Source organism: Microtus ochrogaster, chromosome 15, assembly GCF_000317375.1.
Source record: "Microtus ochrogaster isolate Prairie Vole_2 chromosome 15, MicOch1.0, whole genome shotgun sequence".
Classification (NCBI taxonomy): Eukaryota; Metazoa; Chordata; class Mammalia; order Rodentia; family Cricetidae; genus Microtus; species Microtus ochrogaster.
In genome coordinates this window covers 43,739,687-43,757,375 of record NC_022017.1, presented here as the reverse complement: position 1 = coordinate 43,757,375, position 17,689 = coordinate 43,739,687, and the positions used below count along the sequence as shown (strand labels likewise).

The following is a 17,689-nucleotide window of genomic DNA, read 5'->3' as shown; positions in this document are numbered from 1 at the left end:
GTGACCCAGGACACAGGTGCAGTCCTCGTGACCCAGGACACGGGTGCAGTCCTCGTGACCCAGCAGGGACACAGGTGCAGTCCTCGTGACCCAGGGCACAGGTGCAGTCCTCATGACCCAGGATACAGGTGCAGTCCTCGTGACCCAGCAGGGACACGGGTGCATCCACATGATCCAGGACATGGGTATAATCCACTGCTTTAAGAAACTGGGGACAGGAGTCAGATAAGTTCTGTTCCCTTGCCTTTCTTACATAGAACACTGTTTGTAAAGTTACCCAGTGTAATTTCCATTAAGCAAATATGTAAGGTAATAAAAAGTGCATATGCCACCTAAACTTTATGTAGTAAAATTAATTCTAAAGCAGTGTTGAATCTGGCCCCTGCATGAATTTTTAGATGTAATATAAGCTCCTTTGAAAATCTTACTTAGCAGTGTTCACTCTAAGCCAGGCATGACCTGTCATCCTAACACCCAGGGAGGCTGAGGCAGGAGGATTGCCAGTTTAAGGTTAGTCTGGGCTTCATAGTGGAGTTCCAGACCCGCCTGGGCTACAGAGTGAGACTTTTTCTCTCTTTTGTTCTTCTTTTTTTTTTTTTAATCATTCTATGTTAGGCAGAAATGCTTTGTAATAGAGTATTGGAAAATCACTTTTGGTGCAACTTAATTTTTGGAGTTTTTTTGTTTGTTTTTTGAGACAGGGTAGACCAGGCTGACCTCGAAGTCACAGAGATCCGCCTGCATCTGCCTCACAAGTGCTTGGATTAAAGGTTTGTGTCACTACCACACAGCACAATGTAATTTTTAAAATTATGTTTAACCATAACTATATGATCCAAACAAATTGAAACATAAATCGCTTATCTACTTATGCATTTAGAACCTTGGCAATACCAAGTGTGGTGGTGCATGTTTTTAATACCACCATTTATGAGGCAGAGGCATGTGGATCTCTTGAGTTCAAGGAAAGCCGGGACATCCAAGGTTGCGCAGTGAGACCCTGTCTCAAAGCCAGCAAACAAATGAGATCTTTGACAAGAAGCTGGAGAGATGACTCAGTGGTTAAGAGCATTTGCTGCTCTTTTAGAGAACCTGGGTTTGGTTCCCAGCACCCATAAGGCATTCACAACCATCTGTAACTTCAGCTCCTAAGAGTCCAATGCTTCTTCTGACTTGTACAGGCTCCAGGCGTGCATGTGGTGCACATACATGCATGCAGGCAAACACTCGTATACATAAAACAAGGTTTGAAACTTTTACACTTTGGCAAAGGTGGAAATCTCTTGCCCAGGTTTCCCTAGTACTGGGAAACAGGTGTGTACCTCACACACACTTCTCCCCGTGCTTGTTGAGTCTTATTTCTCCTGGTGATTTAGAGCAATTGCAGAACTGATGACCTCCACTAAAACTACAAAGGGTGTGGGTACCCTGCTTGACGCCATTGTAGTGGTTTTGCAGTGATCCTCTAGTTGAAGAGTATCACTTATACTGAAACGATGTGATAGCATTTGGCTGCAGCTTGCTGTTAGAACACTGGCCTTGCATGTAAGAGGGCCCTGGATTCCATCAGGGCGCTGGGAAAGTAGCTCACAGGTAGACTGTTGGAAGGTAAAGTTGAAAGGATGGCCAGTTGCCCTCATCATGACCCTCTTGAGTACTGGCTTTGTTTCTTGTAAGCACAGTTGTGTTATAGTGGACAAAATGTATCCAAATAGCACAGTGGTAAAAAAAAAAATCAAAGGTGTGTTGGAGAGTGCTTTGATACAGTTTGTCTTTCAGGCTGGCTGCTGCAAAAAGAGAGCTGAAGATGAAGGAAATGCGCTTACAGGATGCTGCTAGGAGACGCTTTCTCAAGCTTCAGCAGGATCAGCGTGAGATGGAGCTGCGCCGGCTGGAGGATGAAATTGAGAGAAAGGTTCATCAGCTTTAATCTTACTCAAGATCTCCCTGTAGCCTCATGGAACGAGCACCTTCAAATTACGTGATGGTGCTAGAGTCCATGACAGTACTAAAACAGCTCCTCCAGTTCTATTTCCTTTTACGTTCATCTATCCTTTGGGGGTGGTACTCAGGACAAGGCTTCTCTGTGTAACAGTCCTGGCTGTCTTGCGACTCTGGAAGTCGCTTTGTAGATGGCCTCGAACTCACAGCGATCCACCTGCCTCTGCTTCCCAGGTGCTGGGATTAAAGATAGGCACCACCACCGCCTGACTCAGCTATCCTTATGCCAAGAAATTAGTCAATTTAATGACTGTTTGTTTAGAAGTAAAAGCCTGCCAGGTGTTGATTGTGAGCTGGGGGAGATATTCTTCTCTATTATAAAAATTCACATGTGATCAATACAGAAAGAATTCCAGTCCGGAACATCTGGAGCTAGAGAGCTGACTTCCTGTGCTTCCTCATCTCTACAGCTGAGCTGTCTGGGGTGTGGGTGTGTTACATGTGTAAAAGTGATTCACCATGGCGAACTCACCAGTGAATACATCCACAGTGAAGAGAGCTGATACATAAAGACAACATGGAAAGACGTTAAACAGTCTTTAAAAACATGGCACAAAAATAGAAGGCAAATGAAATTTATATAAACATAAGAAAATATAACTACTTCTCTACCTTTAGAAACACAGGAAAAGACTGTAATTAACCATTTTCTAAAAACAAAACCCAGGTTAGTCTCTGCAGATGAAATGTCTCCCAATTAACCGTGACATTTCTAACCAGATAGGCAGCAGCCTGCGTTCATTCCCCTTTGCAGCTTGTGTTTTACACAACAGTCTCACATAGCTGTGTATGCCCTGCGGTGTATGGCTGGGCTATAGCCCTTCTCTGTTGTAAGTATCTTCAGCTGGCTTTTATCCTTGCCTCTTAAAAATGTTAATAGTGTCATTTGTTTTTAATAGTATCTTAATTTTAAAATTATTTGCAAAGTGGGTAGTTGTATCAAAAACCTCTTGACACTCAAAGCCTAAAATATTTACCCTCTGTTACTTTGTAGAAAAAAGGCTTGCAGGTGTATCTGAACATTGACTGTCAGGAGTGAGTTAGGGACCTAGACAGCATGCCATTGCCCCAGCACCGTTTGTTGTTAGCGCCCACGTGCTGGGTAACATTGTTACTCATAGACTTGCCTGTCTCCTCAGTCTTCACTTGCTTTGTGTCTGTCCAGCAGCACACTGGGTGACAGCAGCTGTGACTCTTTAGCCTGGCCTCGTCCTCACTCCTTGTTCTTCTGAAATACTTACATTCCAAACGGAGAATCCCATCTTTCTGAGTCCTTTCTCCTTTCAACTGAAATTCTTCTCATTAGGATTGTATTCAATTTATGCATTAATCTTGGAAACATAAAACCTAGTTTCAATAAAATATGTCTTGTAAGACATTTCATTTAATACTTCATGTTTTGTTTAGGGCTAATTAATTTTAGTTGGCTTTTACACTCTGCAGTTCTTTTATCCATCCAGTGAATCAAATTAATAGCTTTGTATTCTTAATAAAAAGCATATATTCTTTCCCAAAGGTGGTCCATGCTCAGAACTCTGATGTCTTTATCCCAAATCCTCTTGACATACAGTGAGGTGTCCTGATTCTTCTAAGCAGCAGTGGGGAGACCCTGCATGCCCTTCTGGCTGCCTGTTCCTGTGCTGTGCTCTGACTCTGCCCCAGCTCCAGCAGGGGCTGTGGACATCTACGCATAGTCTCGTGTGATCTTCTTGTAGAGCTGTTTGTATCTCTGAAAATTCATAGTCGATGACTGGGCCCTCCACAGGGAGTGGCGCTCTCCTTCCACACGCTTCTTCCTCTCTGCTGCCAGGACCCGGCTTCATGCTCAGACCTCCCCTTAGCTAGTGCTTTTCCCGAAACTTCCTCGAGGTCAGCTGCACAGTTTATTTTACTCCTTGAGTGTGTGTCTCTGCATCCCACGGTATCCTTATTTTTACTGCTTCTTCTCTTGAGTATTTAATAGCATGCGCTTTAGGCAGCAGGCATTTGGTAGTGACCAAGATCGCAGCCATACAGTCCTTACATGTTCGCTGAATGAATGGATGGGGATTGACAGTTGGAAAGCTGATTGGTTGTGGTTTTGTTGTTTTGTTTTCCAAATACACATCGTTTATTCTCTTCTCTCCCTTAAAAATAACTGGGTCTGTAGGCAGCCAAATACTTAGGAAGATGCTGTAGAGAGTCCCTTACCCAACTCCTGTCTTACACAACCGAGAGCCCCAGGTAATCAGACTTGGGGACAGTGAGCTCCAGTAAGCAGGGGCCATGCAGAGCACAGAGCAGTCAGACAAGTCACAAGAAACCTGGACTTACCAGTTGTCAAGTCAGTTAAAGTTTTTTACAATTGAATACACTAATTTTATAAGAGTAAGCATTGTTTCTCTCCGCCCTAACTTGCAGTTGCTGGTTTTCCGTAACTGGGAGCTGGTTGCTGTAATGGGGAAGAGCTGCCACCTGCTAGTCAGTCTGTCTACGTGGGCATATGGCAGCTGTGCGTGCTTCTTAAAAACACAAGCTTAACCCAGATTAGCCCTTGATTCCGAGAGTACAACTGTGTTACCAGCTACTCTGTTTTAAACCCAGTTCCTGGTGGTTGCTGTTTTTGGAGTGCTGTTAATGGAATACCCGAATTACAATATTATTAAATCTATGAAAAATTGTGCTGTGAGTTCGTAGGGACCTTGACAATTTGTGATTTGTCCATAGGTACAAATGAGAGATGAAGAAATTGCTGCCACGGCCAAAGACCTGGAAATGAAACAGCTGGAGCTCGAATCACAGAAGCGACATTATGAGAAGGTAGAGGCCAGCGGGCTGTGGGTTTATATAAACTGCTCGTCTGTGGTTTATATTGTGCATTTTATTTACTCTTGAAGCAGAATATCATGTCACCCAGGATTGTAAGTTAGCGGATGTCGGAATGCATATGTGCAATACTTAGATTTGCAGCTCTCCGGCAGTGTAGGCGCATGTCTGCGGCACCAGCTGGAGCCCACGTTTGGCCTCACAATGGCTTCCCGTTTGCTAAGCTCCCCAACAGACCCTTATGTAGCGGGGACTGAAATCCCTTATCTGAGGACCCGAGTGAACTTTTCCACCCTGCGCAGTGCACAGTGCTCAGAACTCAGACCCCTCCCAAATCTGAGTGGCTGCACGTTGAGCCATGATAAGGGAGAGTCTCTGAACCTTCAGTGGGAACATGAAGCAAGAAATATAAATCTGAATATCTGAATTGCATGTGGTTAGGGTATATATTTTCAGTTTTTATCATTGAAAAGAATTGTTAATGCAAGTTTTTATTTGAGAAAAACATTTTGTTACTCATTCAGTATTAATTAGGACAGTATGATGCAAGTCTCTTTCTGAATGGCTAGAGATCTTCATAGTTGTCATCTGTAGCAGCTGCTGTTGAGACATACATTATTTAAACTTAAATGTTTGAGCCAGAGAGACAGCTCAGTGGGCAAGAGCCCTGACTGTTCTTCCCGAGGACCCAGGTTCAATTACCCGTACGTACACAGCAGCCAAAAACCATGTGTAACTCCAGTTCCAGGGTACAGTGGGGTGATCCATTGCCCTCTGGCACACACCCATACACATAAAATAAAAATAATAAATCTTAAACTTAAATGCTTAAATTGCCTACAATTTTTAGTAATAAACATCTTTGTACATGTACCTTTTATGTATGTAATTGAAAAATATTTTTATCTTTAGGTAATTGTGAAGGTAATCCAGCTGCTTGTAGATCATTAGAAAAATAAAAGAAAAATCTCTGAATGAAGAAATAACTCTTGGGTCTTGAGCAGTGGCACACCAGTAACTCCAGCTCCAGGGGCTCCAACTTCTGGCCTCCGTGAACATTGCACATGCATGGTACACATACATCCGTGCAAGCAGAACACTCATGCACATTAAATAAATAATTTTTTTCCTTTAAGAAAGAATTCCTGGGGACTGGAATTTCATCCTATAGTTTTAACACTGAGTAAGCTCAGTGGTTAAGAGCATATACTGCTCTTGAGAGGACCAGAGTTTAGTTCCCAGCACCCATATCAGGTGCTCACAACCACCAGTAACTCCAATTCCAGGACCTCTGAGGACACCTATACCACACACACAGAGACAAATTAAAAATAAATCTTAAGATAGAACACACAGGCCCTGTGTTTAACCCTAATACTGTAAGAAGAAAACTCATGTCCTTAGCAGTGGTTAGTGAGGCCATTGGCACATGCAGTTTGTGTTCCTCTTTTCTAACTTAGACCATCACGGAGATTGCTGGCGTCCCTCGTGCCCCAGCCACCGTTAGCACCACCTTTCATGTCCCCAACTAGTCATCTAGTTCCATCTCTACGGGTTTATCTAGCCTGGATATTCTATTTCAATGCAACATATAGACAACGCCTTCTGTGACTGGCTTCTTTCATTTAGCGTAGTGTTTTCAAGGTTTATCTATGGAGTAGCATAACTTGGTGCCTTATTCCTTTCCATAGCTGGGTAGTGATACGCTGTGTGCAACAACAGCTTCTGTTTCTGTTGAGTCCAGGGGAGCTATTGTGCACACCCTCAGCACTCAGCCATGCAGCTCGCAAGCCCAGCTTCGCTTCACTCTCTGATGTGTGAAACTGCAGTGGTACCTGAAGTGAGAGCACGGGACCCTCCCAGGTCTGTGCACACAGCCCTTGACTTGTGATTCACAGTGGTCTCCAGGAACAGCCACCCATGGCTGCTGTGTTTCAAAGGCTGATGCAGAGCCAGGGGTGGGCTGGGCATGGATCCCTTCTTCCCGAGCCATGTTCCCCAGCGTGTCACATACCTGTTAGCTGCTAGAATTCAGAAGTTGGTTCTGAGCATGCTTGCTAGTCTCAGTGCATTTATGGAGAAGTTTTTCCGGGTCCCTGCAGTTGTCAGTGAAGTCACCACTGTTTCCATTTCACTCTGATAATGAGACAGTTACAGTTGTCCTTGGGGCCTGACAAGGCAAAGTCCTTTTGTGCTCAACAGGATCTTACTAGAAGTCAAGATGCTATTGCAAAGGAAATTCGAGATGGTGCGGATGCCCATCGGCGGAAAGTGGCTCTTGAAGAACACATGTTCCGGAATCTACTAGAAACCAGCCAGCTGGGGAACAGGACTCGGAGGGTGAGAGCCTACTCAACTTGGGGTCCACAGCGGGAGCTGGGAGGTGGCCTTCTGAGAGCTCGCATTTGGAAGTTTTTGAAGTTGCATAATCCATTTGTTTATTTTGTTTGCCTCGGTCCTTAGAAGCCCCAGGGCTTTGTATTTATGGGTTGTTGACGGTCGCAAGCGGCTGACAGGCCCTTTCAGAGAACGTTAAGGCACGTGAGGACGCACAGGAGAACTAATAACTTGCACATTGTTCCGTCCTGCTGTGTTCCTCTCAGGAATTGCCCCCAAGAGCACAAGGTCGCAGAGCCTCAGGCCTGTGCATGGTGTACAAACCAGGCTTTCCACAGCGGCCTCTGGAAAATGCGCATCCAGCAACATGGGCCAAGTCAGGATTGGAAACACTGGTGTAAAATAAGGGCTTGAGCCAGGTTTGATTCACAATATCTTGGTGAAGCCTTAAAGAAAAATTTCCAATTATTTTATAACATTTCTTACGAAGTGCCCTTTCAGAAATGTTAGTTTAAGTGGACTGAGATTCGACGGGAGATGTTCAGAAAGAACTTTCTCTGAGGTTGATTTAACACAATGCTGTGTGTGTGTGTCCCAGGCTGGCCCTGTTCTGAAAATGAGGGATGGTGGAGGCTAAGAGGAACCTTCTGCACCAGTCAGTCTCTTAGCGGATTCCTCTGAAGTACTGTACTGTTTTGTTTCTCTTACAGGTTTTTTGGTTTTGTGCATCTGAAAAGGGACTTTTTTCTAACTGCTTTTCAGGGTGTTAAAAGCAGATGTTGTTGAATCTTGCCTTTTGTCTAACCTGGGAGTTCCCAGTTTTGGCAGGAATCGGAGTCACTGAAGGAGTTAGGGTTGTTTTGAGAGAGGGTCTTACTACCTAACCTTGAGCTGGTTACTCACAATCCCATCCCGCACCCCATCCATGGCCTCTCTAGAAGCTGTTAAACTACCTCAGCTGACCTGGTGATGAATTTAATTGGTTTATGGTGGGGCCCTGAAGTCAGTTTGGTTAAACACATGGCGCAGCCTAGCAGACTCTGGGATACAGCCAGTGAACGTCCATATCTTACATGATTTCACCTCGTTTCTGAAATTTTCTTTTTCTTAGGTAGTTGAGGACAATTTGGCTAAAGCTGAGCAAGCCTGCCTCGATGCTGACTGGCAGATTCAGGCTTTACACAAACAGAAGTGTGACGACCAGCAGCGCAGCGAGGGCTACCAGGAAGTCGCCACTCTCCTGCGGAAGAACAGGAGGAGGGAAATAGAAGTCTTAAATGCCATGATGAAGGAGGAAGCGAAGAAGGTGAGGGAAACTTACAAATGTCTTGTTAGTACGCTAAGCTAATCTCTTCCCTTGCCAGCTGGACCCAGGTCTTTACGAATACAAGGCAGGCACCCTACCACTGATTATTCCCCTCACCCTTTAAGTGATCACGATATAATGGGCTATACAGCAATACCACTTTTGGGTATGTACCCAAAGGGTGCTCAATCATACCACAAGGATATGTGCTCAGCTATGTTCATAGCAGCATTGTGTGTCATAGCCAGAACCTGGAAACAGTCTATATGCCCCTCGACCGAAGAATGGCTAAGGAAAATATGGTACATTTACGCAATGGAGTGCTACACAGAAAAAAAATGACAACTTGAAATTTGCGGGCAAATGGATGGATCTAGAAAACATCATATTGAGTGAGGTTACTCAGACCCAGAAAGACAATTATCACATGTCCTCACTCATAAGTGGCTTTTAGACATAAAGCAAAGAAAAAACAGCCTACAGTTCACAACCCTAGAGAACAAAGAGGACCCTAAGAGACAAACATGGATCAAATTTACATGGGACTTATTTAAACGATAGGCACTGTAGCCAGCAGTAGAGGTACCCAAGGCAGCAGAACTGTAAGGAGGACGGAAGTAATTTTCTTTTTCAGGGCAGACTGAAATCAGTACCGTGACTACTGTCCTCAGACCCTCATCTTCCTACCTGCAGATGTGGGAGGCTCGGGCTTTGGGTGGCCGTTTGAGTAGCTAGTATCTGTCTTCCTGTCTGCTGATACACTGTCATAGCCTCTTCCCTGCCCTGTCCCACAGTCTCTTCCCTCCCACCTCACCCTAGAGAGGGGAGAACCTGCCTTATAGCCCTGTCACTCAAGGACTAGAAAGAAGGTTGAGATACGGGGCGGTACCCAGAACACTCAATCACTGGCCATAGGCGCATAGTGGTGGGAGCCCTCTCTGTCCGAGGCAAGGATTGCTGCTACCGTCTCAGCAGACAGTGCAGTTTGAGGTAAAGCAATGCATTTGAGAGTAGACCGTGAGTCCTTGTGCAGGCACGTGCTGCACAGTCCTTGCATCCAGCATCCTGGCCTTAAAGTCACCTCTACTATGGTGTGGTCTTGGGAAAGCTGGCTGCCTCTGCCCTGACTGGTAAGGGGGAATGATCTCTGCTACCTTTCTGGCCTCAGAGTTTGAGAGTCTTTGAGTTTGTATTTAATGAATTGGTATTTTAATCACAAAATTTGTATGTGTGCTTCCATGTAAAGGCTGTAGCATTTTGGGGTGTTTTAAATTCACTATTTAGTCATCCTCTGAACTCATTTTAAGATGAATTTTCTCATTTTATAGGGGAAAGCGCTGGGATGGTAGAAATCACTAGATTTCTATGATCAATGTGTGTTCCAGAGCCAAGCAAATAATTAATTCTCTGAATTTTGTAGTCTCTGTAGCATGGGCATAGCATTTACATTAAAGGAGACTAATTCCCATTGTTAGGAAGCTAGCTTAGTCTGCTAAGGCCTGGAACCTGTACAAAAGAGTTGCTGCTTCACTGCTAGCAAGACCTGCCTCTGCTCTCGGGGTTCTTACATAGCCGCGGGCCACCACAGACACCCCAATTCCCACAGTACCACACAGGTCCTGTGTTTCTCAAGTACGAAGGAGAGTAGTAGAGGAAACGGGGCTCACTCCGCGCACGTGGTCTGTTTGCACTGTCTGATGGTCTTGTTGTCCCACTTGTGTGCAGTGGAAGGAAGCCGAAGAAAAGGAATTGCACTTGGAATCAGCAAAGAGAGCCTCTGCCCTGTCGGATGCCTCTAGAAAGTGGTTCTTAAAGCAGGAGACAAGTGCAGCTCGGGAACATAGTGGAGATCTGCTGTGCGAAGGTGAGTGTCCGTGGGTCTGCTGCCAGGGATACATCTACAGGCTGTTTTTGTTTCTTTTGTTCAAATTGTGCTTGACTAAAAGGGACTAGTAACCTTTTTGAGGAGAGGAGTACAGGGAGGGTAGGCTGGGGTAGCACAGAGTGCCTCTCGAGAAAACAGCCTGAGCGGGGTTAGAGGCTGGCAGTGGAGGGCTTGCCCTCAGCTCAGTCCCGGCACAGAACTGTCACACAAGACAGAGGAAAGTCTCCACGCCCTGTAGAGCTGCTTTACTCCAGGCGGCTGTGCTCTCTGGAATTCTCTTACTCTTCTGGAATCTGGTGTGTCCCCAGAGAACTATTTCTAAGTTTAGTAAGGATGTGCTTCGCCAAACAATTGGCTCCAGGGCAACAGGGTGTCAAAGTACCACAGGGATCTTCCAGGGCCTAACTGTTAGGTTTAGGATAAGGCTTGCGACCCTATCAACTAAGAAATCAAAATTCTATTGGGTTACTGAGATGACTAAGCGATGCAGACCCCGGGTGCCACCCCTGACAGCCTGAGCTGGATTCCCAGCATCCTTATGATGGAAGAAGAGAACTCATTCCGCTGACCTCTGACCTCTGTCCTCTGACACACGTGCATACACACATGCACAAAAATAAGTGAGCAAATAAGGGTAATTTTAGATGAAAATTATAATGTCACATTCTAAGTAGAGTCCAGTTAGGAGTTCTCTTTTACTGCATTTTCTACTGTCAGGCTTTTGTATATGACTTTTACCTTTTAAAGCAACAGCTTCAGGCTAAAGAGACGGCTCAGAGCTTAAGAGCACTGACTGTTCTTCCAGAGGTCCTGAGTTCAATTCCTAGCAACCACATGGTGGCTCACAACCATCTGTAATGAGATCTGGTGCCCCTGCAGGCCTACAAGGATATATGCAGACAACAGTATACATAATAATAAATAAATCTGAAAAAAAAAGAAAGCAACATTGCCTTTAAAAAAACAACAACTTCACTTGAAGGTTTATATATACTGTATCAATATACAGTTTGCCTGTTTACAGTATATAGTTGAGTATGTGTTCAAACTTGGTGCTGTGATGTGTACCTGTAATCCAAGCACCCAGGAAGATGAAGCTGTCGTGAGTTTCAGGTCTGTGAAAATTCAGTGAAATTTGAGGAGAGAGAGAACAAATTTATTCATACAGTGAAATCTGATTCTACTAGAAAAAGGAATGTTCCATGCTTCAGAATAGTTGACCCTGAAGACCGTGTCTAGTTAAAGAAGCCAGACGTGAAAGGCTGCCCGCACACTGAGAGCACATCCATATGATGTCGTTAGGAAGGGGACAGCTCCACAGAGGGGAGCAGGCTGGTGCCGGACCGTGGTGTAAAGGACCGGGCTGTAAAGGATCTGGGAGTTCTCTGGGAAATGATGAAAATGTTCTCAAAGTAATGATGAGGATTACAATCATTTTGAATGTATTGATTATATATAAATTATATACATAAAAAGAAAAGGCAGTGGCAGTCAACAAGACATTGTTTTCCGTACAAGCCCGATGTGCTGGCAGTGGAAGGGAGGAGCCCTGTGCGCTGCCCTGCACTCAGCACGTGTGCGCACTCAGTGAATGATCAGATAGCATGGGCGTGCTGTGCCAGACACGGCCTCTGGACCAGGTTTCAAAATACAAGGTGTTGGAGGTAGAACAGGAAGGGCTTAGAAGAAAGGAGGTGAGCCTGCGGGGGACCCCGGCCTGAGATCCTGGGGCTGAGTATAACCACTGAGCGCCGTGCCTTCGGTTTTCAAGTCTCCAGTCTCCTGTTTGTAAAGGGAAAGATGGTGTCTGGGAGTCTTGGATTTTGCTACAGTTCCAGCATTATCTTATACCGTCCTCCAACCACCTGTTTCTGGAACTGCTGGATAAATGTGCGCACACACATATTCTGACATTTTCTCTAAGAGTTTTTGTGGTGGGTACATGGTATTTTGTGGTGGGTACCTGTGTATGGCCGTGAGGGTTCTCTCCTTCCACTGTGTTGTCCAGGATTGACTCTGGTTTTGGGTTTGGCAGCAGTGCCTTGACCTGCCCAGTCTGTCAGCCCTGTCAGAGGAGAGCAGTTACTGCGCAGCTGCGCTCCCAGGGCTTTGCTGCTGCTCTCGCTACTCTGGTCAGGCTTGCTGCTTCTGATTCGCTGTCTGGACTGCAGTAGCCCACCAGGCTAGCCACCCCGCTGCCACCAATGCTCACAGTGGTTCTCAGGGACCATTTGCTAACACATTCCGTAATCTCTATTAATATTTGGGATCACCACCCTGGCATCTTTTACAAGGAAGGAAATCTGGAGCCTTGTGTGTGCTGACCGGTGTTCTACCACCAAGCCGTGCTTTTAGCCCCTGGTGCCCACTTCTTAGCTCTCTTTTGGCCTTTGTTTTAGTCGATGTTCGTAAAAGCCATTAGCAGAGTTTCAGTGCAGCTGCACACTCCTGACGCTGCACTTCTGCTGTGTGCCGAATGCAGCAGTGTTCTTCCCAGAGCAAGAAAGGAGGGAAGCGAGTTTGCCACGCATGGTTTGTCCTCAATAAATGGTTTCTGCTGGATCTCACACCTTTCTTCTCTCTGCCCTTCCTAGCAGAACTGCCCTGGTTGCAAAGGGAACACATGGCCTCAAACTATTTGTCCCAAACCTCACAATTAAATGGCGTTTCTGAAATGGATTCCTCCACACAGAGTAAGTTGGTAAATAAGGAAGACTGTGGTTTTACTTTTCGGGGGAGGGGGGGGTGTCACACACATGCTGGAGTGGATGTGCATAGGCCACATAATCTCTCTGCACTTCAGAGCAACCAGGAGGAGCCAACTGAGCCCAGTTATTTGGATGCAAAATGAAAGCACGAACGCTGCCTTCCTTTGGGGGATGAAAATCATTTTTAGAAGCTGGAGCTATTTAAATATGTGCTCCCGCGATTCTGATTCCAGGGTTCCCAGCCCCGCTATGGGGATGAAGCTCTATAAACTTGAGCAGGGTGTTACTCTAGTCTTGATCTCCCTGCCGTTAGCTACTGCCAGAACATCCCATCCCTTGTTTGGGGAGGTTGCCGTGGTGCCCCGTGCAGCTCCTGACTGGGAGTCTGTCCTGTCTCCTTCCCGCTGAGCACCATGGCGGGATGTGTGCTGTGCTGAAGAGCTCAGCCCCCTAGCCCAGCTCTGTATCTGATTCATACGGGACTGTGCTCAGTGCCCAGAAGCTGTGAGTTCTCTGCGGTCATTCAGTCAGCTCAGCAACAGCAACAAAAAGCTGCTTGGGTGGGAAGTGAAGCCACATCGAGCAGGGTGATACGGCTGGCTGTTAGTTCAAGAAACATTTTTAGGATATTGGTTTTTGTTATTGATTTTTATAACATAATTCCACTGAAGGGAAGTACTATATTATTACATCAGGAAACTCAACTGATAATAACTGTAATTTCGTATTCAAGCTTTTTCAAGTAGGAAAACAACAGAATGGAACCACACGGAACATGATCTTCTCAAGAAAGTGCGGAATCTTCGCCAGAGACTCACAGCCCAGGCTCGGGACAGGTGTCAGCCCCCTCATCTTTTGGTGACATAGAAGGCGCTTCACCATGAAACAACCCAAGGGATACCTTTTAAATCAATGGCACTGATTTTTCAATTATTTATTCTAAATTTTTAGAAAGGTCAGACTTTTGTATAGAGAAATATGTCTATAAAATTATGTTTTCTATTGAATTCTAATGCTTTGGGCTTGTAAAGGACATCTGCAGTATTTCACAATAAATGCATTTGGGAACTTTTAAGCCAGCTTGTCTTCTTTCTTCTTAGAAAGAGGAGCACAGACTTGAGAGTGTTTAGCTGATGAGATGGGTGTGTTTTAAAAATAAAGAATAAATAAAGAGCAGGACTTCGTGGTCAGGGAGGCTGCGGAGTGAGTGCAGGCGCACGCTCCAGATCTGATGGCCTGAGTTCAAACCCCTGGCCTCACAAGGTTTCGGAAGGAGAGAACCCAGTTGTCCTCTGACTGCCACACACTTGGGTGCCCAACATGAGTAACTAACCTGTAATTTCAAACAAACAAGAAAACTGGGTTTGCTCCAACAACAAGCAGGATGGGGCTAGAACCCTGCAGTTGTGGGGTTGGCTGGATGGCGGCCTCCTGCACTGTGCTTCTGGACTGTGAGGTCTCTTTGTGTGACCCCACCCATCACAGCACCGTCTGTGGCTCAGCTTCTCCTGCCCTCTGCTGACAGCAGGCAGGACTGCACAGCTCCACTGCAGCGAGCCTCCCTTTCATCCCTGCAGGACCTGGCCCACTGCTTGACATACAGCGTGTGGCGCACCGGCTGGGAAACTGATGTTATGAAACCGCAGCTACTACCGCTGAATCAGTAAGACCTCTTAAAGAAACTGCCGCACACCGCCAGCACACAGCAAGAAGCGGTGTTAAACCCTGTATTTTTGTTTCTAGAATTACTTTTTAAGCTTTCTCAGGTTTTGTGTGGACTTAGATAGCCACGTTGGCGCCAATTTGTCAGGCCCTCCTCCTACACTTAACTTTTTTGGACTTTTTAAAATAGTGTAGATTCACAGCAGCAACGCTCAGGCTGGAAGACGCTCTACAGCTTTCTTGGTTGGTTGACAAAGTTGACTCAATATTGGCCTCTGTTTGGTGAGTCTGAGATGCCAACATTTGTCCGGCTTGATACAGAGCCTAGCTCCTTAAGCTGTAGGTCACGGTGCTATATGGAATCCTGTCACTGAATGGGGGTCAGGAACCTTTGACGACAGCAAGACGTTTCTGCACATGCAGCAGCCAAAGACGAGTCCGGTATCAAATGCACAGTGGTTCTGGGGCTTTTCCGCTTTGCATGGCGCAGCATCACTGCTGCCTCTGCTCTGAACACACACATGCACCTTACACTGTGTATTAAGTCATGCCATGAGATACCAAAGACTACCGCTGAAGACATCTGGGCTCTGGTTCAAGATTTTTACTGTATGCTATAGATTCCAAGGCTTTTACTGTGCATGCTGAGTTTTTTTGTTCTTCTGGGAAAATAATGGCTTAATTCCGGAAACAGACTTTTCATATATTCCTACCGCCATTCCTCAGAACGCAAGCATCAAATTAGTTTATTTTAAGATTGTATCATAGTTAAAATAATTGGTTTAAAATACTGTTGCATCTATGGCTCAATGGTAGAGTGTTTGGAATCTTCCCAGCAATGTCAAAATTACTGTTTGAGTAAAAAAAAAAAAAATCACTAAGCAAATTTTGGCTAGGGATTAAGTCAGAATTTCCAACAGTTTCTGAAATGGCCCAGAACATACTTTGGCCACTGTGTTCTACATATTTATGCAAAGCCAGGTTCTCAACATTAGCAATTATAAAATAGAAATATCATCAATTTTGTGAGGTGGACTGTTCGTGCTCCTGCTTTCTTGAGGCAGAACTTGATAGCCCAGGCTTGCCTCACACTTGCTGGGTAGCTGAGAATGACTTTGAGCTAATCTTCGTGCCCCACCTGCCACGCAATGCGGCGACAGGCTCGCACTACCATACCCAACAAAACACCAGTCAGCTCTGAAGAAGGCTGCACGTTACAGTATCACGTTCTCAGCCGAGACTTCATTGGCTGTATAAAATTCAGTGCTTCCATCTTATTCGCGTTCCAGTTTGCTTTTATCTCTAATAAATGGTTTAGTTATATGTATACTCAGAATTGCTGTTAAAAACTAGTCGTAAAATGAAAATTGCTCCCTAGGACTGCCAGGAAGATGGCGGACAATCAGAGCATTCTTACCATGATCTTTCAACAAACCCCTCATGCCCCAACTAAAAAAAAAAAAAACAACAAACAAACAACAACAACAAAAAAAAAAACCTAAAATAAAATTGTGGCTTCTTCTCAGTAAATTTTATTTATGTATTTATTTATATACTTATAAACCCGGGTCATGTAAAATTTTCTCAGGCCAAAAGGGGAAATGAGTGGAAATTCTTAGAAAACCCCGGTGTAGACAATGCTCTTCAAAGCTTAGGAAGTTAGGAACGGAATTGTGGGTTTATGACATAATCCCACACACCTCCCAACTCCAGGCTCTGAGCAGAAAGAAGGCCTTCAGTCAGGCATCCAACGTGAAATCATCTGCCAACCTGAGAAACTCCGTGGTGGCCCTGCTGGCCAAGAGCAAAGGTAAGAAACACCACCACCTGTAGTCATAGTCTGTGGTAGCAGGGACCCAATGGGCTTTGCAATTCCCCAAGTCAGCAATTCCCCAAGAGCAGCAAGGTGCAGCAAGACAGTAATAGTCGGTGTTCTTTGGCTACTGTGTCGTCTCTAAGAACGAAGGAGACAGACAGATTGCTAAAATGTAGCTCTGTGTATGCAGGAGAAAGACTCCTGACCCAACGGCCCAGATCCCAACCTGAGTCACACCGTGGACCTGAGACTCAAGTTTCCACTCACCGTAATCCCAGCCCCTCAACCTCTTGGCTGAAGGGGAGGGAGGCTTAAGAAAGGGCCCGCTGTAGGCTCGCGTCCTTAGCCTTCCCCAAGGACTCTTTATTGAATGAAAAGGAGGAAAAGAAAACCCCAGACCTAGCAGGGATTTCTAGACGACAATCCGACTAACTGCGGACCACTACAGTTGGGGCTCGGGGCGATCAGGGAGTCTTTGGGGGAAGTTTGAATCCCAGGGAGTGGAGGAAGTCAGGAAACTAACCCGTGCCTGTCCTCGGAGTACCTGAATCGGCCACTGAGCTAAACACACCCCAGAAAATGACAGACTCCCCACGCTGCCACCCCCCCCCCGACCCACTAAAGAAGGGCTGTCACTCTGGGAAGAATCCTCTCTACCGCAGTTATCCCCGGCAGGGGTGCAGCTTGGAAGGTGAAGCGGGTTACATTTGACATAACCCCCCACGTAACTTGCTATTTGATCCGTGGTGGCCCCGCAGCCGCCTGCAAGAGTGGCCGAGGTCCCTGCAGTCCTCGAGCCTAGGCGGGTCCCCACCGCTCTCCGCCCAGCCCCGGGCCCCTCAAACCGCACGGCTAGCAGCACCCGGCAAAACTGTACACCTTCCCAGCCCGGGGCTGTCCTCGTCCCCAGCGATCAAAATTATTGCCTGCTCAAGAGCAGGGTAAGGATCAACAGGGCCAGGGTTACCTAGGACGTGCCAGGCAAGGAAAGACAAATCTCCGCGCTGGGGCTACTTCGTGTAACTTTCAAACCCGGACAAGAATACAATTCATTTCTGCCAAAGGTATTTTAGGTCTGAAAAGATCAAAACTATTGTGCCCCGTGTGAGGATCGAACTCACGACCTTCAGATTATGAGACTGACGCGCTACCTACTGCGCTAACGAGGC

General features: G+C 45.9%; 1 protein-coding gene and 1 non-coding gene across 3 annotated transcripts in view; one reads left to right on the top strand and one right to left on the bottom strand.

The window, feature by feature from the left end:
• Positions 1–14,105, top strand: part of Tbc1d31 (TBC1 domain family member 31) — a 46,522-nt gene extending 32,417 nt beyond the window's left edge. For both annotated transcript variants that reach the window (XM_005354589.3, XM_026782782.1), the window contains 7 exons: positions 1,780–1,915; positions 4,708–4,800; positions 7,009–7,146; positions 8,255–8,449; positions 10,175–10,313; positions 12,929–13,027; positions 13,776–14,105. In XM_005354589.3, the coding sequence (XP_005354646.1) occupies positions 1,780–1,915; positions 4,708–4,800; positions 7,009–7,146; positions 8,255–8,449; positions 10,175–10,313; positions 12,929–13,027; positions 13,776–13,909 (934 nt within the window). In that variant the 3' untranslated portion in view covers positions 13,910–14,105. The remainder of the gene's footprint in view (positions 1–1,779; positions 1,916–4,707; positions 4,801–7,008; positions 7,147–8,254; positions 8,450–10,174; positions 10,314–12,928; positions 13,028–13,775) is intronic.
• A 3,511-nt stretch (positions 14,106–17,616) lies between these two features.
• On the bottom strand, positions 17,617–17,689 carry Trnam-cau. Its single transcript has one exon. It is a non-coding gene; the product is annotated as a tRNA-Met (tRNA).